The sequence below is a fragment of the Gorilla gorilla genome, chromosome 11, assembly GCF_029281585.2.
Source record: "Gorilla gorilla gorilla isolate KB3781 chromosome 11, NHGRI_mGorGor1-v2.1_pri, whole genome shotgun sequence".
Classification (NCBI taxonomy): Eukaryota; Metazoa; Chordata; class Mammalia; order Primates; family Hominidae; genus Gorilla; species Gorilla gorilla.
The window spans coordinates 99,219,843-99,245,161 of record NC_073235.2 but is presented as its reverse complement, the minus strand read 5'-3'; the positions used below and the strand labels follow the sequence as shown (position 1 = coordinate 99,245,161).

General features: G+C 35.5%; 1 protein-coding gene across 1 annotated transcript in view; it reads left to right on the top strand.

Moving 5' to 3' along the window:
• Window positions 1-25,319, top strand: part of PGAP1 (post-GPI attachment to proteins inositol deacylase 1) — an 87,767-nt gene that overhangs the window by 53,255 nt on the left and 9,193 nt on the right. Inside the window, exons 20-26 of the mRNA XM_004032992.5 lie at window positions 2,436-2,529; window positions 19,487-19,577; window positions 20,323-20,520; window positions 21,499-21,634; window positions 22,958-23,008; window positions 23,455-23,642; window positions 24,706-24,810. Of these exons, the coding sequence (XP_004033040.1) occupies window positions 2,436-2,529; window positions 19,487-19,577; window positions 20,323-20,520; window positions 21,499-21,634; window positions 22,958-23,008; window positions 23,455-23,642; window positions 24,706-24,810 (863 nt within the window). The remainder of the gene's footprint in view (window positions 1-2,435; window positions 2,530-19,486; window positions 19,578-20,322; window positions 20,521-21,498; window positions 21,635-22,957; window positions 23,009-23,454; window positions 23,643-24,705; window positions 24,811-25,319) is intronic.

Genomic DNA, 25,319 nt, shown 5'->3' with positions numbered 1-25,319 from the left:
TCCCTCCCTTAGCCGCCCACCCCTGGACAGGCCCTGGTGTGTGATGTTCTCCCTGTGTCCATATGTTCTCATTGTTCAACTCCCACTTATTAGTGAGAACATGCAGTGTTTGGTTTTCTGTTCTTGTGTTAGTTTGCTGAGAATGATGATTTCCAGCTTCATCCATGTCCCTGCAAAGGACATGAGCTCATCCTTTTTTATGGCTGCATAGTATTCCATGGTGTATGTGTGCCACATTTTCTTTATCCAGTCTATCATTGATGGGTTGATTCCAAGTCTTTGCTATTGTGAACAGTGCCGCAGTAAACATATGTGTGCATGTGTCTTTATAGTAGAATGATTTATAATCCTTTGGGTATATACTCAGTAATGGGATTGCTGGGTGAAATGGTATTTCTAGTTCTAGATCCTTGAGGAATTGCCACACTGTCTTCCACAGTGGTTGAACTAATTTACACTACCACCAACAGTGTAAAAGAATTCCTGTTTCTTCACATCCTCTCCAGCATATTGTTTCCTGACTTTTTAATGATCGCCATTCTAACTGGTGTGAGATGGTATCTCATTGTTGTTTTGATTTGCATTTCTCTAATGACCAGACGATGATGAAAAAAACATATGATGATTTTTTCATATGTTTGTTGGCCACATAAATGTCTTCTTTTGAGAAGTGTCTGTTCATATCCTTCGCCCACTTTTTGATGAGGTTGTTTGTTTTTTTCTTGTGAATTTGTTTAAGTTCTTTATAGATTTTGGATGTTAGCCCTTTGTCATATGAATAGATTGCAAAAATTTTCCCCCATTCTGTAGGTTGCCTGTTCACTCTGATGATAGTTTCTTTTGCTGTGCAGAAGCTCTTTAGTTTAATTAGATCCCATTTGCCAATTTTGTCTTTTGTTGCCATTGCTTTTGGTGTTTTAGTCATGAAGTCTTTGCCCATGCCTATGTCCTGAATGGTATTGCCTAGGTTTTCTTCTAGGGTTTTTATAGTTTTAGGTCTTGCTTTCAGTCTTTAATCCATCTTGAGTTAATTTTTATATAAGTTTTAAGGAAGGGGTCCAGTTTCAGTTTTCTGCATATGGCTAGCCAGTTTTCCCAACACCATTTATTAGATAGGGAATCCTTTCTCCATTGCTTGTCTTTGTCAGGTTTGTCAAAGATCAGATGGTTGTAGATGTGTGGTGTTATTTCTGAGGCCTCTGTTCTGTTCCTTTGGTCTGTATATCTGTTTTGGTACCAGTACCATATTGTTTTGGTTACTGTAGCTTTGTAGTATAGTTTGAAGTCAGGTAGAGTGATGCCTCCAGCATTGTTATTTTTGCTTAGGATTGTCTTGGCTATGCTGGCTCTTTTTTGGTTCCATATGAAACAAAGTAGTTTTTTTCTAATTCTGTGAAGGAAGGACAATGGTAGCTTGATGCGGATAACATTGAATCTATAAATTACTCTGGGCAGTATGGCCATTTTCATGATATTGATTCTTCCTATCCATGAGCATGAAATGTTTTTCCATTTATTTGTGTCCTCTCTTATTTCCTTGAGCAGTGGTTTGTAGTTTCCTTCATATGTAAGGACCTTCCTTACAAGGTCCTTCATATCCCTTGTAAGTTGTATTCCTAGGTATTTTATTCTCTTTGTAGCAATTGTGAATGGGAGTTACTCGTGATTTGGCTCTCTGTTTGTCTGTTACTGGTGTATAGGAATGCTTGTTTTTGTTATTATATGTATTTTATAGAGAGCTGATAGAATTACTTGAGGCACTATAACGTAATGGTTATGAACTTAGGCACTGATTTTAAAACTTGTAGTTCCATAAGATTTCCAAACACAGTGAAGGACATAAAAAGTTAATAAAGCAATTAACATTTTCTCATAACTTGTTATATATGAGTTAATATTCTGAATGCCTTACACAAATATGCATGTCTAATCCTAATAACTACCTATAAGGTACATACTAGTATTGTCCCCATTTACTGATAAAGACATAGAGAGGGGAAGCTAAGTAACTTGCCTATTGTGTTTTAACTTATACAAGTTAGTTGGGCTCTGATGCCTGAATTTCTTTGTCTATAGAATAGGGATAAGAACTACCTCAAAGGATATTGGGAGAAGGACATGAGATAATGCATATAAGGTGTTTACTGTCATGCCTGGAACGTATTAAATAATCAGTGTGTCCTGAAAAGCAGTTTTGTAGTATATGCTACTCAATTATATGTTCTATTATGCCTTTGATGAAAAATTCAGATACATTTTGAGTTTGCTATGTATTTTCAACATTTATTTTACTTAGAGTTTTTGATACTTACTACTGGAAATATCTTTGTAGCCATGTCAGGTATAAATTGAAGAGCAACTTTTAAATTTTATGTGAAAGTACACTTATTAACATGAATATTCAGGAGTTGCCCATTGACTTACCTGTTTTTTAGGTAGTTAGATTTCATGGTGGAGCTCTTCCTGCTTATGTCGTATCTAATATCCTTCTTGCTTATAGAGGACAGTTATATTCTCTTTTCTCAACAGGTAAGAATGCTTCTAATTTTTAAGTTACTTTTGTTATGAATATTAAAGTAGAACAACTGTTAGTTCCACATATGTGTTTATATATATAATTCTGTTATATTGAATCAGGAGACATAATTAAGAGAGTTCTTAGAACTCCCTTTTTATTATTTATTTGTTATTTTATAATTATGCCATGTAATAGTAGCTACGATTCTGTTCTTGAAAACTCCAAAATAGCATGTGATTTTATGATGAGCCTTCTCTGCATCTTTATTACGTTTCCACTATCAACCACCAATCCCAAATAGTTTGAGGAAGCTAGTCCAGAGACCTTCAATTTGTGGTCTTAAGACCTGCAAATTATTAACATTCTCTTAGCTTGTCACTTTTGTATCAGTGTCATTTTTAATAGAAAGAATAACTTTTGAGTCTACCCAGATTACGTCATTTTTTAAAATACATATAGGAATCAAGCAGTGTAATTATCTTCATATAATAATTTGCTAGTATTTATGACGTAAAAAGGGGCAAAACATTTAACCCCATAATACACATCAAAAAATTAACAATAGTGCCCTAATATTATCAAATGCCTTTTTTTTTTTTTTTTTTTTTTTTTTTGAGACGTAGTTTTGCTCTTGTTGCCCAGGCTGGAGTGCAATGGTGCGATCTCGGTTCACTGTAACCTCCACCTCCCTGGTTCATGTGATTCTACTGCCTCAACCTCCCAAGTAGCTGGGATTATAAGCACCCGCAACCGTGTCCAGCTAATTTTTGTATTTTTAGTAGAGATGGGGTTTCACTATGTTGGCCAGGCTGGTCTTGAACTCCTGACTTCATGATCTTCCCGCCTCAGCCTCCCAAAGTGCTGGGACTACAGGCATTAGCCACCGGACCCGGCCTCAAATTACTTTTTAAGAAGTATTTTATTTTTAATTTATTTGGTTGATACATAATTGTACCTATTTATGGGGTACATGTGATATTTTGACACATTCATATAATGTGTCAAGATCAAATCAGGATAATTAGGATATCCATCAACTCAAGCACTTACCATTTCTTTGTGTTGGGAACATTCCAAATCTTCTAGCTATTTTAAAATATACAATAAATTATTAACTATGGTCATCCTGGTAGGGCGCTGGCTCATGCCTGTAATCCCAGCATTTTGGGAGGCCGAGGCGGGCGGATCACCTGAGGTCAGGAATTCAAGACCACCCTGGCTAATATGGTGAAACCCCGTCTTTACTAAAAACACAAAAAATTATCCAGGCTTGGTGGTGGGCGCCTGTAATCCTAGCTGCCCAGGAGACTGAGGCAGGAGAATCGCTTGAACCCGGGAGGCAGAGGTTGCAGTGCTATCAAACGCTAGACCTTATTTCTTCTAACTGTATTTTTATACCCATTAACCATTCTTTCTTCATCCCTCCACTCCTCTTTACCTTTTCCACCCTCTGGTAACCATCTATTCTCTAGCTCCATGAGATGAACTTTTCAAATTCCCAGATATGAATGAGGGCGTATAATATTTGTCTTTCTATGCCTGACTTATCACTTAGCATAATGTACTTCAGTTATATCCATGTTGCTGCAGATGATAGAATTTCATTCTTTTTATGTCTACATAATATTCCATTGTGTATATATTACCATTTTCTTTATCCATTCACTTGTTGATGGACTTTAGGTTGATTCCATATTTTGGCCATTGTGAATAGTGCTACAGTAAACATGGGGATGCAGACATCTTTTTGATAGACTGATTTCCTTTCTTTTGGATAATATATACAGCAGTAAGATTGCTGGGTCATATGGCAGATCTATTTGTAGTTTTTTGAAGGACCTCCAGTCTGTTTTTCGTAATGGCTGTACGAATTTACATTTGTACCAATTGTGTGCTAGCATTCCCCTTTTTCCGTATCCTCATTGTCACTTGTTATTTTTTGTCTTTTTGATAACAAGCCATTTTAACTAGGGTGAGGTAATATCTCATTGTGGTTTTGATGTACATTTCACTGGTGATTAGTGATGTTGAACATTTAAAAAAATATATCTGTTGGCCATTGGTATGTCTTTTTTCTTTTTGAGATGGAGTTTTACTCTTGTTGCCCAGGCTGGAGTGCAATGGCTTGATCTCAGCTCACCACAACCTCCACCTCCTGGGTGCAAGTGATTCTCCTGCCTCAGCCTCCCAAGTAGCTGAGATTACAGGCATGGGCCACCATGCCCAGCTAATTTTGTATTTTTAGTAGAGACAGGTATCAGGGAACCTGCCCCGATAGTCACGTAGGTTCTTTTCTATTTTCCCTAAGCATTGGCTGGCTTGAGAAATAAGGGGACAGAGTACAAAAGAGAGAAATTTTAAAGCTGGGTGTCTGGGGGAGACATCACATGTTGGTAGGTTCCATGATGCTCCACAAGCTGCAAAAACCAGCACGTTTTTATTAGGGATTTTCAGAAGGGGAGGGAGTGTACGAATAGGGTGTCAGTCACAAAGATCATGTACTTTACAAGGTAATAGAATATCACAAGGCAAATGGAGGCAGGGCGAGATCACAGGACCACAGGACCGGGGCGAAATTAAAATTGCTAATGAAGTTTCGGGCACCATTGTCATTGATAACATCTTATCAGGAGACAGAGCAACCGGTCTGACCAAAATTTATTAGGCGGGAATTTCCTCTTCCTAATAAGCCTGGGAGCACTATGAGAGACTGGGGTCTATTTCACCCCTACAGTCTACAGACCATAAAAGACGGCCACACCCAGGGGGCCCGTCTATAGACCTACCCTCAGGCACGTATTCTCTTTCCTAAGGATGTTCCTTGCTGAGAAAAAGAATTCAGCGATATTTCTCCCATTTGCTTTTGAAAGAAGAGAAATATGGCTCTGTTCTGCCCGGCTCACCAGCGGTCAGTTTAAGGTTATCTCTCTTGTTTCCTAAACATTGCTGTTATCCTGTTCTTTTTTCAAGGTGCCCAGATTTCATATTGTTCAAACACACATGCTCTACAATTTGTGCAGTTAATACGATTATCACATGGTCCTGAGGCGACATACATCCTCCTCGGCTTACGAGATGACAGGATTAAGAGATTAAGGTAAAGACAGGCCTAGGAAATCACAAGGGTATTGATTAGGGAAGTGATAAGTGTCCATGAAATCTTTACAATTTATATTTAGAGATTGCAGTAAAGACAGGCATAAGAAATTATAAAAGTATTAATTTGGGGAACTAATAAATGTCCATGAAATCTTCACAATCCACATTCTTCTGCCATGGCTTCAGCCGGTCCCTCCATTTGGGGTCCCTGACTTCCCGCAACAGACAGGGTTTCTCCATGTTGTTCAGGCTGGTCTCGAACTCCTGACCTCAGGCGATCTGCCTGCCTTGTCCTCCCAAAGTGCTGGGATTACAGGCGTGAGCCACCATGTCTGACCATCCATTGGTATTTCTTCTGTTGAGAAATGTCTGTTCAGATCTTTTGGCCACTTTTAAAATTAGAGTATTTGTTTGTTTTGCTGTTGAGTTGTTTGAGTTCCTTATATATTCTGGTTATTAATCCTTTATCAGATGGATAGTTTGCAAAATTTTTTCCCAGTCTTTGGCTTATCTTTTCACTTTGTTGATTGTTGCCTTTGCTGTGCAGTAGCCTTTTAGCCTGATATTATCTCATTTTGCTTTTATTGTATGTGCTTTTGAGGTCTTACCCAAAAAATTTTTGCCCAGACCAGTGTCCCAAAGCATTTCTCCAGTATATTCTTGTGGTAGTTTCATCGTTTCAGGTTTTAAATTTAAGTCTTTATTTTGATTTAATTTTTGCATATGATGAAAGATAGGGATCTAGTTTCTTTCTTCTGCATATAAATATCCAGTTTTCCCAGCACCATTTGTTGAAAAGACTATCCTTTCTCCAATGTATGTTTTGGTTGCCTTTAGTGAAAATTAGCTGGCTGTAAATGAGTGGATTTCTGGGTTCTCTATTATGTTCTATTGGCTTATGTATCTGTTTTATGCCAGTACTAAACTGTTTTGGTTGCCATATCTTTGTAGTGTATTTTGAAGTCAGGTAATGTGATTGCCTCCAGCTTTGTTCTTTTTGCTCAGGACTTTTTTTTGCTATTTGGGGTCATTTGTGGTACCATATGATTTTATGATTGTTTTTCCTATACCAGTGAAGACTCTCATTGGTATTTTGATAGGGATTTCATTGAATCTAGACATTGCTTGAGGTAGTATAGACAGTTTAACAATGCTAAATCATTCAATCCATGAACATAGATGGAATTGCTTTCTATTTTTTCATGTGTCTTTTTCAGTTTCTCTCATTGGTGTTTTATAATTTTTCACTGTGGAGATATTTTACTTTGGTTACATTTATTCCTAGATATAATTTAATTGTAAATGGGATCACTCTCTTGATTTATTTTTTTGTTTTTTGTTTGTTTATTTGTTTTTTTGAAATGGAGTCTCGTTCTGTTGCCCAGACAGGAGTGCAATGGCATGATCTCGGCTCATTGCGAACTCTGCCTCCCAGGTTGAAGTGATTCTTCTGTCTCAGCCTCCTGAATAGCTGGGATTACAGCCGTGTGCCACCACGCCCAGCTAATTTTTTGTATTTCTAGTAGAGATGGGGTTTCACCATGTTGGCCAGGCTGGTCTCAAACTCCTGACCTCCAATGATCCACCTGCTGCAGCCTCCCAAAGTGCTGGGATTACAGGCATGAGCCACTGTGCCCAGCCCTCTTGATTTCTTTTTCAGATTTTTCATTATTAGTGTATAGAAAGTTACTGATTTTTATATGTTGATTTTGTATCTTGAAACTTTTACTGAGTTCAAAAAAACCAATTCTAACAGTTTTTTTTGGTGGAGTTTTCAGGTATTTTTTAAATCTAGGATCATGTCATCTGTGAACAAGGATAATTTGACTATTTCTTTTCCAATTTGGATGTACTTTTTTTCTTTCTCTTGCCTAGTTGCTCTGGCTAGGACTTCTAGTACTCTATTGAATAAGTAGTGAAAACAGACATTCTCGTCTTATTTAGATCTTGGAGGAAAAGCTTTCAATTTTTTTTTCCCATTTTGTATAATGTTAGCTGTGGGTTTGTCATATTTGGCCTTTATTGTTTTGAGGTATGTTCTTTTTATATTCAATTTGTTAATAGTTTTTATCATAAAGGGATTTTGAATTTTATCAAATGCTTTCTCAGCGTCTATTGAAATGATTTTATACTTCTCGATTCCATTTGTGTTATTTATCATATTGATTGATTTGTATATATTGAACTATCCTTGCATTTCTAGGATGAATCCCACTTCATCGTGGTGAATGATATTTTTAATATGTTGTTGAAGTCAGTTTGCTAGTATTTTGTAGAGGATTTTTGCCTTTATGTTCATTAGAGATATTGGCATGTACTTTTCTTTTTTTGTTGTATTATTTTCTGGGTTTGGTGTCAGGATTATGCTGGCCTCATAGAATGAGTTTGGAGTTACTTCTTTCTCTTCAGTGTTTTTTTGGAATATTGACTAGTATTGATATTAGTTCTTTAAATGTTTGATAGATTTCAGCAGCATAGCCATCAGGTCCCATGCTTGTTTTTGATGGGAGACTTATTACTGCTTCAACCTCATTACTTGGTTTTTGTTTGTTTGTTTTTAGACAGAGTCTCACTCTGTTACCCAAGCTGGAGTGCAGTGGTGCAATCTCGGCTCACTGCAACGTCCTTCTCCCAGGTTCAAGTGATTCTTGTGCTTCAGTCTCCCAAGTAGCTGGGATTACAGGTGTGTGCCACCACACCTGGCTAATTTTTGTATTTTTATTAGAGGCAGTGTTTCACCATGTTGACCAGGCTGGTCCTGAACTCCTGACCTCAGGTGATCTGCCTGCCTCAGCCTCCCAAAGTGCTGGGATTACAGGTGTGAGTCACCATGCCCAGCCTCATTATTTGTTATTGGTCTGTTCAGGTTTCCTATTTTTTTTTCTTGATTCAACCTTAGTAGGCTGGATGTGTCCAAGAATTTATCCGTCTCTTCTAGATTTTCAAGTTGTTGGGTTAAATTTGTTTATAATATTCTCTAATGATCCTTTCTATTTCTGTGGTATCAGTTGTAATAACTCTTTCTTTGTCTCTGATTTTATTTGCGTCTTCTCTCTTTTTTTCTTAGTCTAGCTAAAAGTTTGTAGATTTTGGTTAACTTTTCAAAAAAGCAACTTTTTATTTTGTTGATCTTTTTGTTTTTCCCTGAAGCTTGTTCATAGCTGATGTATTTTTTTCAGCCTCAATTTCTTTTATTTCTGCTCTGATCTTTATTATTTTATTCCTTCTACTAATTTTGGTTTTCATTTGTTCTTGCTTTTCTAGTTCCTTGAGATGCATCATTAGGTTTTTTATTTGAAGTCTTTCTACTTTTTGGATTTAGGCATGTATTGCTATGAACTCTCCTCTTAGAACTTTCTTTGCTATATTCCATAGCTTTTGGTATATTGTGTTTCCATTTTTATTTGTCTCAAGGAATATTTTAATTTTTAAAAATATTCTTCATTAACCCATTCATTGTTTAGGAGTCAATTTTTTTTTTTTTTTTTTTTTGAGACGGAGTCTTGCTCTGTCGCCCAGGCTGGAGTGCGGTGGTACGATCTCGGCTAACTGCAAGCTCTGTCTCCCTGGTTTACGCCATTCTCCTGCCTCAGTCTCCTGAGTAACTGGGACTACAGGTACCCGCCACCATGCCCAGCTAATTTTTTGTATTTTTAGTAGAGACAGGGTTTCACCTTGTTAGCCAGGATGGTCTCTATCTCGTGACCTCGTGATCTGCCCACCTCGGCCTCCCAAAGTGCTGGGATTACAGGCATGAGCCACCACACCCAGCCAGGAGTCAAATTTTTTTTAAAAAATTTTAAAGAGTTTTCAAAGAAGATCCACACAGTCCAGTTGGTCATTTGTTTCTTTAAGTTTTGTCAACTTAAATAACAAACAGAAAGAGGCTCTCTAAAGGAAAATGATGTTTATTTGTAATAGGGCATTGCAATGGGAATATGTGTGCTACAGTAAACTTATGCATATTCAGGGAGGTAAAGGAAGACAAAGGATGTTGAAGGAAAAATAAAAAGGATTACAATTGTTTTGAAATGATTATTCTTGGCTACCAGGATGAATAACAAGGACGATGCCAGTTTGAGGTTGAGCAGGCAGTTGCTGGGCAGATGTTCTCAGAGAAATTTTTTTCTGTATAAGGTTGAGATGGCCTTTGTTCCAGGTTGCAGTCTTTTGTGTTAGTTTTATTATCAAGCATACAAGTGTGAGAACTCTCTCTTCTTAGCCTTCCTCAGCTCTATTTGTCAGGGTTTGTTTGTTTGTTTGTTTATTTGTTTTTAACACAAATGACCATGTTGATTCTGGCCAGTTTCACATTTTCCCCTTTTGATTAAGATATTTCTCCAAAAGCATCACTGATCAATCACCCCATAGTTAGATTTTGATATTCCTTGGTGCTGGAATAGACCTGTCCCAGGTTGTTGGTCTAATCCCACATTGTAATGATTGGTGACTAGGAGTCAGTGTCAAAAACCTTTTAGCCACATTTGAGCACTGAGGGATGTTTGAAGGGAGTGGCTCTGAAGCTAAGTCTACCTGGAGTCCATTATTAAGTTCAGTTTAGTTTGTTCTATAGTCTTTTGCCATCATTTCAAAGTGCTGGGCCAGCATTAAACTGTTAGGAGTTGCATTTCTACAAAAATTTAAACAAGTTAACAGATAGAGGAATGCTAGTGATTTTCGTACATTGATTTTATATCCTGAAATTTTGCTGAAGTTCTTTATCAACTGAAGGAGCTTTTGAGCTGAGACTATGGGGTTTTCTAGGTATAGAATCGTGTCATCTGCAAACAGAGATAGTTTGACTTCCTCTCTTCCTATTTTGATGCCCTTTATTTCTGTCTCTTGCCTGATTGCTCTGGCAAGGACTTCAGAAAGGCAATCCCATTCACAACTGCCACAAAAAGAATAAAATACCTAGGAATATAGCTAACCAGGGAGGCAAAAGATCTCCACAATGAGAATTACAAAACACAGCTCAAATAAATCAGAGAAGACACAAAGAAAAACAAAGTTTAAAAAGGGGAAATACAAAGTAAAATGATCAGTTTGCATAATAGTTTTGAACCATGAACCTAGGCTTAAACACAACCAGTTGAATACATCAAATGACCATTATCCTTTAAGTAAAAAAGGTCACTAAGAAGGGTAAGGGTCTCATGATATGAAGTCTTGTTCTGACATCTTGGGAAAAGCTATCTGAAGAGTGAAAGTGTCAACTTCTCATCCTGGTTTGTAGTTTGAATGACTCTGATTATGACATCAGGTGCCTTGGTGAACTTTTTGTGTGGCCCATACATCAAACATGAGGCTTATTTCTTAAAATGCATCTAGTTTCAGCTTATAGGGCTCTCAGAACAAAGCACTTCTCATTTTTAGTAATTCCATGGAAGAAAGTTGGATTGGAAGAATCTAGAAGAATGCAGGATCTAGTCTAGTTTATCAAGTAGTATAGTCTATCAAGAACTTGAAAACAATGAACAGAGCTACATTCTAATAACAGGTGTATTATAGCTTTTATTTAGAAACATAATTTTTTTCTCTCTACATTGATCACATAGCCGTCTCAGATTTAAAAACCTTGAGGGCTGGGCATGGTGGCTCATGCCTGTAATCCCAGCACTTTGGGGAGGCTAAGGCAGGTTGATGACCTGAGGTCAGGAGTTTGAGACCAGCTTGGCCAGCATGGCAAAAACCCCATCTCTACTAAAAATACAAAAAAATTAGCCACGCATGGTGTTGTATGCCTGTAATCCCAGCCACTCAGGATGCTGAGGCACGAGAATCACTTGACCCCAGGAGGCAGAAGTTTCAGTGAGCCGAGATCATGCCGCTGCACTCCAGCCTGGGCAACAGAGCGAGACTCTGTCTCAAAACAAAACACACACACACACAAAAAACAAAAACAATAAAAACCTCTTGAGGTTTTTAAGGTCTTAAGGTTCCTAGGCCTGCCAGCAGCTGACAGTTTTTATTTACTCACTATCAGGCTGGGAACCCTTAAAGTCAGATATTCTGTGCATCTTCTCAAATATAACATTTTTGATAAAGCCTTGGTAATATAACTAACATTCAATACAATATTTCCAGTTGTGTCCTGTTATAAAGAGAGGACAGATTTTTATTGGACTTATGAAAAAAAAATCATACGGCGATAAGAATACTCAGATAGTTTCCAAATTTTGTAGGAGCCAAGTAGAGAGAAAAAGCATATGATTCCATCTTTGTTCAGAAAAGTATACTTTACCAAATTGCCTGCTTAAGAGATAAATTTTCCTTAAATCTGGAAAATAAAACCTTTAACTGAAGAACCAACATTTCAAATAGAAGTCATAAAAACACTATCAGTTGGTCAATCTCATATAATTAATTTTTGTTCTGCTTGATTTTGCTTAGCAGTTTCCTGAGCCCATCAGTTTTTTATCAGGGTTTTGGAAATTTTTATTTAGTTAACTAATCTTAAAGTTATCAGAAATCTGTGTTTAAGAGTGCTTATTGGACAGGTGTGGTGGCTCATACCTGTAATACCAATGCTTTGGGAGGCTGAGATATGAGGATCATTTTTTTTGTTTGTTTGTTTTGGTGACAGAGTCTCGCTCTGTCGCCAGGCTAGAGTGCAGTGGCTTGATCTAGGCTCACTGCAACTTCTGCCTCCCAGGTTCAAGTGATTCTCCTGCCTCAGCCTCCCCAGTAGCTGGGACTACAGGTGCCCACCACTACACCCAGCAAATTTTTTTTGTATTTTAGTAGAGACAGGGGTTTCATCATGTTGCCCAGGCTGGTCTCAAACTCCTGAGCTCAGGCAATCCACCTGCCTTGGCCTCACAAAGTGCTAGGATTACAGGCGTGAGCCACCGTGCCCTGCTGATATGAAGATCACTTTTGAGGTCTGGAGTTTGAGACCAGCCTGGGCAAGGAGGCCCCGTTTCTACAAAAAAAAAAAAAAAAAAAAAAAAAGTTTAAAAAGAATACATTAGCTGGGTATGGTGGCACATGCCTGCAGTCTTAGCTATTCAGCAGGTTGAGGTGGGAGGATCACTTGAGCCCAGGTGTTCAAGGTTGCAATGAACTACAGTTGCAACACTGCACTCCAGCCTGGGCAACAGAGCGAGACCCTGTCTTTAAAGGAGAAAAAAAAGAAAGTGTTCTTGTTAAGATTTTTTCATGAAAAACTTGATTGCAATACAGCTGATTGCAAATGCTTTTGGAGAAGAATTTAAAACAATAACTGTGGATGACAGAAACTTATCATAGTCATGGTTAAAATCTGATGAAAACCCCAAAGTGATAAGGAAATTTTAGTTATTTCTGTTACATGCAGCATTTTAAGATTTCACCTAGAATCATGACTGACAGCATCATATCAGGACTATCAGACTTTTATCAATTTTATGTAATTTTTAGAAATGCTGACATCAATAACATATCCATACAAATATAACTTTAAAGAAGATTTAACATAGCCAAAATTATGACTGATAACATATTTGATTTCTATGAATTTATGTAATTTTGTAGCATATCAATAACATGAATATAACTGAAAGAAGATCTAGTATCACTTATCATTTGACAATGTTTTCCATATAATTTACCAAATAAGCCTAATCATTTAATATCTCTACAAGATGAGAGATACATTCTTGGAGGCTTTTCAGGGGCCCAACTAGAAAATCTGAAAGTTAATTCTAGGTAAAAAAGACTTAGTTTAGAGTTTTCGGCCGGGTGTGTGGTGGCTCATGACTGTTCTCTGAGCACTTTAGGAGGCATAGGAGGGTGGATCACTTGAGCCCAGGAATTCAAGGCTATCCTGGGCAACATGGTGAAACCCTCTCTCTACAAAAAATAAAAAATAATTAGCCATATGTGGTGGCGTACTTACACCTGTAGTCCCAGCCACTTGGGAGTCTGAGAAGGGAGGATTACTTAAGCTTGGAAGGTTGAGGCTACAGTGAACCATGATTGCACCATTGCACTCCTCCACCAAAAAAAAAAAAAAAATTTCATCTTTGGGAAGCTTGCCAAATATGTCAAAAGGTTCAAAACGCTTGATCAAAAGAGGATCACAGGTCATTGTGAAATAATAGTATTTTTGTTAAAGTAATAAAAGACTTCAAAAGCAATACAGAAAGTTGTATGGATGTAAAAATCTTAATCTTCTTAAAGCTCAGTTATCCTAAGCTTTAAGATAAATAAAGATTAACACAGGAAATTATCCTATAAAACATCAGTACTGTGTAATTTCCTGTGTTATCTTTATTAGGTTTTTTATTACCAAAAGATAAAGAAAAGTCTGTTGCAGTGTGACTGCATTTTTTTATGGGAAACTCATTTAGATAACCCAGAACTTGAACGAACCTGATGAATGGGTACTTGAATTTAATCAGATACAGGAAAAATGTGTCTAAGGTTATAAGTATAAGCCCATATTATAGAGGAATATAAACAAGAAAGCTAGTATTGGGAACAGAGGAATAAGTGGCTCTTAGAAAAAGTAAAAACATGTGACATAGTTTCCTGATTACATGGAACAATTGAGATGTATCAAGAAAAGCCAAGAATATAGAATCAAGTTATCCAAGAGGAAAACATTGTTTTTCTAGATGAAGATTTCGGCCTCAGGCCATAACAGTAGAGTTAGAACTGAAGAAAAAAGTTACAGGAGGTGACAAAAAGGTTGAAAGAGAGGTTATCCCCTGAGGCCTTCTCAAAGGGAGAGAGGAAGAACAGATCTCAGGAGGAAATGTGGCAGAAACAGAAACTCTGGACAGTGTAGAGGATGGCTGTTAATGAAACAGATTTCAGATTTAAAAATCAAAACCCTTTCCAATTTTCTAAGAGTAAATGAATATTTCAAGAAAGCCTTGCTGCTTCTACATAGGGGACCAAATTTTTAGTTTTGCATTAGTGTATCTTTAATATCGAATCTTAATCTTTAGAAAGACACAAATCTCTTTTATAGCCAATTTGATCACATGCAGAATTTTCTTTCATAAAGTCACTCTTCATCAACTTTTTTCATGACTTACTCAGACCTTTGATAACATGCTTAGCCTTTCTGTCTTGTCCAAATATTTCCTATTTCTTAAATAACCAGTCATTTTACTTTAGGACAAAAATGGATCACATAAGTTGTTCTTATAAAAACTATTCTGTTTTGTTTTTAACCTTCCTTACCAAAAACACATTCTCAACCCATAACTTTATTCACATCTCTCTCTTACTTACTGGTTCCTTTCTATCTTGTTTCTATTTTTTTCTAAATCTATATTTTGAAACAACCTTTAAGTACATCCAAATTAGACAAAATTATTTTTTGTCAATAAAGAACACATTTGTATGCCTTTCTTATAATTTTTCTCATCAATAATACATTATTTTTGATATATTTTATATACATTAATTAGAATTGTTATTATAAATTAATTTCTATTTTTAACTAGAAATTTAACTCTTAGTAACCTTAAATTTAACAAGTAATTTGAACTGTCACTTATTAGTATTTAATAGATGAGAACCAGCTTATTTATTAAAGATTTACTTAAGTCACTGAACTAAAAGACACTTGGGTTAATTAGTATATAATTTATATGAGTACTCATTTATTGAAGCCAATCTGAATAGAATTTCTTAGGGGATTTTTGGCCAACTATGCCAATACATGTACATATGTATAAATGTACCTGAACATATATAGACATACTCAAAAGCCTTATAGATTTCATTTTGGAATTTTAATTATAAAGTAGTAATACAAACTCACTGGTTTATGAAAGATAATTAGATTTTAATTATAAAGTAGTAATACAAACTCACTGGTTTATGAAAGATAATTAGATCCAAATTACATTTCTGACAAAATTGGGCCCCTATATGTAATTAAGGCTGTGGAACAAAATTTGGGGTAAAGTAGCCTGTAGAATGCAGATCAAGTAAAATATTAAATTTGACACACAGAAAACCAAAAGTAAATTCCCTAGAAAAGACATGTCTAACCAACAGAATGTAAATTCCTTAGAAACTCGGGTCCTCAAACCACAAAGACATTTGTCTTTAAACCAGGAAAGACTTGCCAGAAAAGACAAAAGGTCTTCTGTCATCCCAGGAGAGATGTAAGGTCCTTTATTTACCAGATCCAGAATAAAGTCAAGAGGTTCTACCTTGATTTTAGAGGGAGAGAGAATCTTGGCCTGACAAAAGGTGTGCCGTGGAAGCAGAGAGCTCCAGGGGCTCATGTGAGTACTGCACACCAGTTCTAAGCATCACAAACTGTGTCCAAAAGTAATCCTATTCCAGGTCCTACCTCTGGACACTCTTCATGTCAACCTAAATAACAAACAGAGAGGGGCTCTCTAAAAGAAAATAATGTTTATTTGGGAATAGGGTATTGGAACAGGAATCCACAGGTCATAGTAAATTGCATATTCAGGAAGGTAAAGGAAGACAATGGGTGTTAAAGAAAAAATGAGGAGGATTACATAATTGTTTTGAAATAATTATCCTTGCCTATAAGGATCCATAACAAGGGTGGTGGCAGCCCGAGGTTGGACAAGTAGTTGCTGGGCAGATGTCCTCAGAGAAGTATTTGTGTGTGTGTGTAAGGTCGCAGTGGCCTTTGTGCAGAGTTATGGTTTTTGCAGAGTCTTCTGTGACAGTTTTGCTATTATGTATACAAGCATGAGAACCCTCCCTTCACAGCCTTCCCTGGCTCTATTTGTCAGGGTTTTTTTGTTTTTTTGTTTAAAAAAAATAAAAAATAAAAAACAGTGACTCCATTTTGATTCTGACAACTTTCATTGTCAGAACTGAATTGTTTCTTTATCTGTAGGGTCTGTTCTCCATCTCTTTTTCTCCCCTTATAATTTATCAAATAAAACTTTTTTATACTTTTGCATTTTCTATGTTTGGAGTTTACTGATTCCATCCCCTTGCTGGAGTTGAACATGTTTTTCTATTTTCTATAAATTGATAATTAGAGCTATAGGTGTGATCAGATTCAGGTTATTTCCCACCGATCCCCATCCCTGTTCTTTTTTTGCTGCTGCTGCTGCAAGAATCGTTCATAATATGTATACTTCTAATAAGAGACACTCACTCCCTAATTTCCTTCCTTGTCATCCTAGTTTGTTTCCTTTTCTTTCTTCCCTTCCTTCCCCTCCCATCTCTTTTTTCATCTTCCTCTTTCCCTCCCTTCCTCCCTTCCTTCCATTTTTCCTTCCTTCCTTCTGTCCGTCTGTCTGTTGTTCCTTCCTCCTTCCCTCCTTCCTTCCAAGAGCCAATGCTTCATTGCTGCCTTTTCATCCTACATGTGGCTAAACAAGACAGATGATTTCTTAAATTTATCGTCCCTCTCTCCCAAATTTGCAAGAGTTTGGGATCCTCTTAAGTTTTAAGACATCCCCAAGAAAATTCCTCACTTGTTTTCTCCATTTTATACCCTGGCACTTGAAGTTTTCTTCCTATAGTCTGAAGACTTCTTACAATGTAGAGCCTGATCTTGTTCTCCATTCTATTCCTAGTGCCTAAGATAGTGCCAAGCACACAGTAGGCATTTATTGTAATATTTGAGCTGTATCAACTGTGTCAGTTAGATCCTGGCATACTGAATGGAATAATTGAGATTATAATGGACTATTTCAAAGGTATATGTGCAGGGTTAAGAGAAACCAACAAGAAATGATAAGATGCTAAACTAGTAACAGAGCCAGCTGGTACTCCAAGGTACCAGGACAAGAGAAGGAACAAACCTAGAGGGCTCTAGGAGTGGATAACATTCCTGGAGCTGTAGCCTTGGGTGCAGGAACACTACAGCCACTGCCAACCTGTGGCTCAGCAGGAAAAAGATGAGGAAATACATACACTAACCTTATTTTCTCCTACCCTCCTATCTGCTGGTACCTCTTAATTCCTGAACTTACCTAGAAGCCAGTCTATAAAAGTCAGCCTCCCAGAATTCAGGAAAAAGTGAGGGGTGGAGAATGGATCTGGAGAAGCAGATGTAGAAACTGTAGTACAACGGACAAAACCTTCCCTGGAGTATAGCAGTTATTAGTTTCCCAGGAGGCTAAAACTTTGTTTTGTTGGGCTTGGACAGTGATTAAGGGAGGCAGGAGCAGGGAAAAAAGAGTTTGGCCTGAATATATTAAAGCAGCAGTCCATAAATCCCCTCCACTCAAATCTTTCTACAGCTACTTAGTGCCCTTCAGTTACTTTTATACAATTTCAAGTCTGCCTTTAGTGTTAATTTTAACCTGATTTAACCTATATTCCAGGAAGTGGTAAGCAATATTCAGTTGATCTGTGCCAGACCCAGCCTTTTAATTAAGAGATTATTCTGGCTGGGTGTGGTGGCTCACGCCTGTAATCCCAACACTTTGGGAGGCTGAGGTGGGTGGATCACGAGGTCGGGAGATCCAGACCATCCTAGCTAACACGGTGAAACCCTGTCTCTACTAAAAAAAAAAAAAAAAATACGAAAAAATTAGCCAGGCGTGGTGGCACGTGCCTGTAGTCCCAGCTACTCGGAAGGCTGAGGCAGGAGAATGGCATGAACCCGGGAGGCAGAGGTTGCCGTGAGCCAAGATCGTGCCACTGCACTCCAGCCTGGTGACAGAATGAGACTCTTTCTAAAAAAAAAAAAAAGAGAGATTATTCTGACACTATGACATCAACCAGAACCAGACTTAAGTATAAATGTCTATCTTGTTTTGAAAGTCTGAAAAAGGTCTCGTTTTTCTTGGTTTCAACTGACTTGATAATTGATTCTCAGACATATAGAATGTACATCTAGGGGATATTTGATGCTGGTTAATCTAGAAGCTTTAAGTACTGGATTATGTATCCAGCCAATTAAATATGTAGTTCTGAACCAAGGATGCTTATCAAAAATCACCTGTGGATTATACCCACTAGAACGACTATAATTTTAAAAAGACAAATAATAAGTTTTAATGAGGATGTGGAAAACCTGGAACCCTCAAACACTGCTGGTAGGAGTGTAAAATAGTGTTGCTACTGTGAAAAACAGTCTGACAATTCCTCAAATGGCTCAATACAGAGTTATTGCATAACTCAGCATCTGCATTCCTAGGAATATAACCGAGAAAAATGAAAGCATATATTCATACAAAAACTTATATGCAGATGTTCATAGGAGTATTATTCATAACAGCCAAAAAGCAGAAACAACCCAAATGTCTGTCAATTGATGAATGGAAAAATAAAATGTAGTATAATCATACAATGGAATAAAAGGAATTTGATTAAAAAGAAATTAAATGAAATACTGGTATATGTTACAACATGGATGAATCTTGAAAAAAGTGGAAGGAGCCCATCACAAAAGACCACATATTATGATTCCATGTATATGAAGTGTTCAGAATAGGCCTATCTTTAGAGAAGGAAAGTAGATTACTGGTTGCCAAAGGATGGGAATTTGGGGGGTAATAGTTAAAAGAAAACTTTCTTTTGTGGGTAATGAAAGTGTTCTAAGACTGTGGTGATAGATGTGCAATTCTGAATATACTAAAAACCACTAAATTGTATATGTTTAAATAGAAGAATTATATCAGAATTTTGTCCCATAAAGCTAATTTTTTAAATCACTTGTGGAGCTTTGTGAAAATACAGCTGGTGAAACCCCAGCTTTGACTTCCTGAATTTGTTTTTACAAGTGATTGAATGTGTACTCTAATATAAGAACCATTGAATTACAGCTATTTTTAATCTTTCAAGAAGAGTCTCTGTGATAGTAATGAAGACCCTTGCTTTCTCTGACATAAAATATGTTGCTGTTTTAGAGAACGTGGGATATAGTATACCTCATACTTAATTACTGTAAATTGCATGTAACTTTTTTTAAATCACCAGGTTGTTGCTTAGAATATGCTACCATGTTGGATAAAGAAGCCAAACCATACAAAGTCGATCCTTTTGTAATTATCATTAAGTTTCTGTTGGGGTAAGTTTTATTATCTGTGATAATGATTTTAATTGTGTTTTACATGTCACATTATATTTGGTTCCATAATGCAATATAAATTTTCATACAGATTTGGCAGTTGACTTGTTTCGTTAAACGGGGTTTTTTTTTTTCTCTTAGGCAAAGGTCTAATAAGTATATCAATGTCTACTTCAATAGTATCATTTCAAAAGTAATTATTCACTTTATGTATATCAGTCTAAACTTAGACTGCCTTTAATGTTTGTAAATAGGTGTATATGGTCCATGATCTGTGAGTATCCTAGATTCAAACGCCAATCATTACAGGGTATTGATGAAACAGTGCCTCTCTGATCACTTTTAAAAGTATATTTTAGACCTCTCTACCCTAGTTAACATTCCATTCTTAATTTAGTCACATTTTCAGATTTTTGGTTAAGCATCAATATGTAGATCTTTTTTTCCATCATTACAACTAACTTGGCTTTCTAAAAAAAAAAAAAAAGAACATATTACTTTCTACTAGGATCAATATAGATTAGTAAAGCTATACTGAAATGCAGATCTTCAAAGATCAGTAGGCTCACTTGGAAAATAAATGACTTGTTCCATACAAAGAATTAAAAATTTGTTTTTCAGTATAATTATAAATTAAGTATCATGGAACTTTAGAGACTCTCTTGAATAGTCAGACACCTCAAATATTAAGTCCTTAAATTTCAGTTGTTGGGTTTTTTGCTTTTATATTTTCTTTTCTCCACAGGTATAAATGGTTTAAAGAATTGTGGGATGTATTATTGTTACCAGAATTAGATGCCGTCATTTTAACTAGTCAGAGTATGTGTTTCCCCCTGATATCCTTGATTCTCTTTCTGTTTGGAACGTGTACTGCCTACTGGAGTGGCCTACTGTCTTCTGCATCTGTGAGACTTCTTTCTTCATTGTGGCTAGCTTTGAAAAGGTAAAGAATGAATGATTAACAGCTTTCTTATTGCTTTAAGAAGAAATATATGTTCTGATAAGGAACCTGAAATTAATTATTTTTACTAAACTATTTTCTAAGGAAAAATATATAACTAGCGAAAGTATGGGTTAGTGTTCAAAGTTATGTCTGTGAAAGCTAATCATTTATTACAAGTTAAATGTTACATTTGATTTTGACCTTAGCGCTCAAGAGTTAATAAGAAAAGTTTGACAAATTACACAGATAGTTTTACATTTCGTGGTTGTGAATCTTTCCCAGGAGGGATTGTTTCTCCCATAATATTGCTTTTATATGTTGACTTCTATATTGAAACCAGGGGGCAAGAGACTGTAAACCAGATATTAGGATCAGATTAGATGAGATGTATAAAAGCTCCAAAAACATTGCCTAGAGTTTTATTATGGGCCCAATGACACAGTTTGAATCTGAAGTTACTGGTAGGCTTTCCTGGTAAATCATCAATCTAGTGCCCATTGCCACTCCTCCTTACCAGACATGTCATGTGATTTCCTGTCACAGCGGGGATTATGGTGGGTGTGATGCTTCTTCCTCCACCTTTCTGAGATGCTTCAGATAGGGGTTCTGATAGTAACACCATCAAGGGTCTGAGTGGTCTCTAGGCTTTAAGAAATAGAACATAGTTTCTCCTCCTGTCAAGACTGGAGATGTATGGCACAGAGTGTATAATTAATGATTATCTTTGGTAACATTTTTTCACCTGTAGTACAAGTATCAGCTATAGTATTATCAAAATGGTAGAGGAGTTATCACATTACAGAACTTAAAACCAAATATTTGGGACCACTTGCCTTTATTTAAAAAATACCTTGTTGTTTACCTTATGTATTGCATATAAGCAAGAGAGACTGGGAGGGTACTATATTGTTTTCTTCTTATATGTGACTATATAAATATTTGTTAATATATATTTTAAACTTATTCTTATAATTCCAGACCCTCTGAACTTCCTAAAGATATCAAGATGATATCACCAGACTTGCCCTTTTTGACAATTGTCTTGATCATAGTTAGTTGGACAACTTGTGGAGCACTAGCCATACTTCTTTCTTATCTTTACTATGTGTTTAAGGTATGTCAAATCAGTAAAGCTAAAATGATTGGGCTTTGTATTAGGCACATACATGTAGGATGTCCCGTAGGCATTGTTAACAAAAATTCTCATAAACACTGTGGTAACCCTCTGTTACATAACGGGTTTGAATGTAATTAGTTATTTAAATTACATACAATTAACTGGAAAAGGGAAATTATTGATCTAAGTTGGGGTTTTTTTGTTGTTAAAAAGGAAAGGGAAAGGAGAAGATATAATCTGTTTCTGCTTGCTTCTTAGTCTTTACAAGTGTTAAATTTTTTTTTTTTTTTAACATTTTACTAGGGCAGTTTCTATTCACACCTCTTTTTGAACATGGGTAAGAGACTAAACAAAAAGTGATGTCAGTAGGATCAAGCTATTAATCATGCTAAGATAATATAAAATGTTACAAATGTTGCTGAAGGATCAGAAGACGACAATAAAAATAATTAGGCTAATATTTTTACTGAAGAAGTGAAAAACATGTCTGATAAAGCTGACAGCTTTGCAAAAAAAAAAAAAAAAAAAAAAAAATCCAGGAGGTAATACAAGTGTATTCTCTCCATGTTATTCTTAGGAACAGACAGTTGACATCAGAGTGGATAATTCTTTTTTTCCTTAAAAATGAAATTTTTAAAAGTGTAAATACATGCATATCATATATTATTTTCAGTTTTCCAAAGGAAATTTATATGCTTCTTAAAAAATTATTTACAGCTACTTTGATTTATAAATAATAATTTTAGTATTTTTTAAATTAGGTAATTCAAACCACTGACCCACTAAGCAAAGTTTTCTTAAATACTTAAGTAACCCTAATAAATTAAATTTAAAGATTTTTTCTAGTTCTTGTAAACATTTCACCACTGTATATAATTGGGTTCTGGTTTTCAAAGACTTAAAATATGTGAAATGTGTTATATCCTTTTACTATATTGAATGTAATGAAATCTTTGACTTACAAGACACTTTAAGTTGCTATAACAAAGCATCATTCAAACATAGGCTTTTACAGGTTATAAAAGGTATAGCGGTATATCCTGGCCCCACCATACTCCAGAAGTTTGTATTGTTTTGTTTCTGTTTCCGTTTTTTTGTTCATTTGTTTGTTGCTTTTGTTTGTTTGTTTGTTTTTTAATCCATGATAGCCAGCATGTGTAGTTGTTGTTTTGTATAAGAATGTTTTTAAATGTTTAAATGACTTTTTGGTTTACATTTTAAACATTTCAGATTACAGTGCTTCTCATTTTTAATACCAAAAGGCTTATATGTTTTGTTTCAAAATAAAAGTAAAATTAAACAGCAATTTATTTTTCTTAGGTTGTTCATCTGCAAGCCAGCTTAACAACTTTTAAGAATAGCCAGCCTGTGGTAAGTTTTATTTTCAAAACTCTACATAAACTTAAAATGAAAGAACATGGGGAAATATAAGAGTTTTTTTTTAAGGTTAGTATTTCATAGTGCTTAAAAGATACAGTATTATGAATTTAAGTAAAGTGAACCTAATGAATATTTTAAAAGACTTATAAGTTCATCTTTTGTCAGTACCCATGTCATTTTTTTACAAGTTTATTGTCTATTAAATTTTATTTTGAATAATTACTTAGATATATTCTTAGCAGTAGAACTAGCAAGTCAAAAGAATAAAGGTTTTATAACTATTTTAAAGTATTTTTAAGCAAAGTAATTTCAGGATTTTATGTCAGTTTGGTAATGGAAAGATGTACTTATTTAGCTGATAAGTAATGAGTATGATTCTAAATAAAGTAATATACTTTTATTTAGTGTCTTGATATTTTTACTTCATTGTTTTATAGAATCCCAAACACTCTAGAAGAAGTGAAAAGAAATCCAATCATCATAAAGACTCCTCAATACACCATCTTCGTTTATCTGCTAACGATGCTGAAGATAGCCTTCGCATGCACAGTACTGTGATTAACTTACTAACATGGATTGTATTACTCAGCATGCCTTCTCTAATTTATTGGCTAAAGAATCTTAGGTGTGTTTTATTTATATAATTATTGTTTATGTGGTTCAAACAATAAATATCCCTAAGTAGAGACTTGCTAGATTCCTAATGGTTAATGAAAATTCCTCAGGAACAGGAAGCTATACATTACCTGAAATTTATTTATTTATTTATTTATTTTTAATTTTTTTGAGATGGAGTCTCGCTTTGTTGCCCAGGTGGAGTGCAGTGGCGCGATCTCAGCACACTGCAACTTCCGCCTTCTGGGTTCAAGCAATTTATTTTTAATACATTCACATTTTCTCCCTTACTATGTGTATATAAACTTCGGGAATATAAACTTTTCAAAAAATCAGCCCAAAAGGGTGAACTGTATTTTTATTAATTGGTCAATTGCTAAATAAAAGGCCACTTCATCCAAGTAGTAGTTGAACTCCTCTTCAATGTAGTTTTCAAAAATGATATAAAACTTTCAAGTTATCTAAATACTGGGAATTTTTTTAAGTTGGCAGAACCAAAATAAGTTCAAATTAAATCAAAGGTTGCTAGATTTTAATATCCTTCTTTTATATCTGTTCCTTATTTTAGTCAATATCCAGATGTTTGTTCACAGATTTGCTGTCAGAATTATTTGAGGAGCACAAATTTTTGGTTCTGAAAGGCTATAGACATTTTACTGTCAGTAAATGCAAGAAATGAATTGGATTTTTAGAAAGATAAGGGACAATTAACTTCATGAACCTTCATTTTATCTTTTTTGTTATAGAGTAGTACTCATGTATTTTAAGTAATTTGTTTTTTTTAAAACTTTATGCCGTTTTAAACATACACTGCTTATAAAAAGAAAGTGCTTTCATACTGGTTATTTTCATTTCCTTTAGTAGTTTCTGATCATAATTCTCTTTCTAAAACCTTGAATACAAAGATGATGTAGAGCAAAAATTATTTATCAGATATTTCATGAACTGTTTAGAGCTCTCTTATATCCATATTGCTACTGGAATGTCTTTAACAATATTTATCCTCTTGAATCTGATAATTTAAAATGATCAGGTCATTGTTGATTTGTGGGTTTCTTTTTTTAATATTATAGGTATTATTTTAAACTTAATCCTGATCCATGTAAACCTTTGGCATTTATCCTTATTCCGACTATGGCAATTCTTGGAAATACTTACACTGTTTCAATAAAATCAAGGTACAGTAGTTTAATCTTTCTTTTTCTCATATTTGTTCTTGGCCTTTTTCCCCCTTTATATCTAAAACATACTCTTTATTTCTAATTAATTTAAATATTCCTAAAAGTAAAGCCATAACAGTATTATGGTTTATATGCAAGTATACTTGTTTTCTTAATTATAGGTTTTATTTGATAGAATATAATGCAGTTTTTTTTTCTTTATGAAGTTAACCCTATAAAGACATGATCTAAGATTTGCTTCCCAAAAAGCAAACAAGAGAAGTGGATGGAGATATTGGTGAGATAAAATTGGCCATGATTTGATAATTTTTGAGGCTGAGTAATGCTTGCATGAGGGTTCATTATACTGTTAGTCTACTTTTGTAGTTTCAAATTTTCCATAATAAAACCTGATTTTTCATTCACTTGTTTGCTCTGGGAGTCTTTTCAGTTGATTCTGCCAGATATTTGCAGATATTTTAGAATCAGGCCAACCTGGAGTTTAAATCCTGGTTCTGCCAAATATT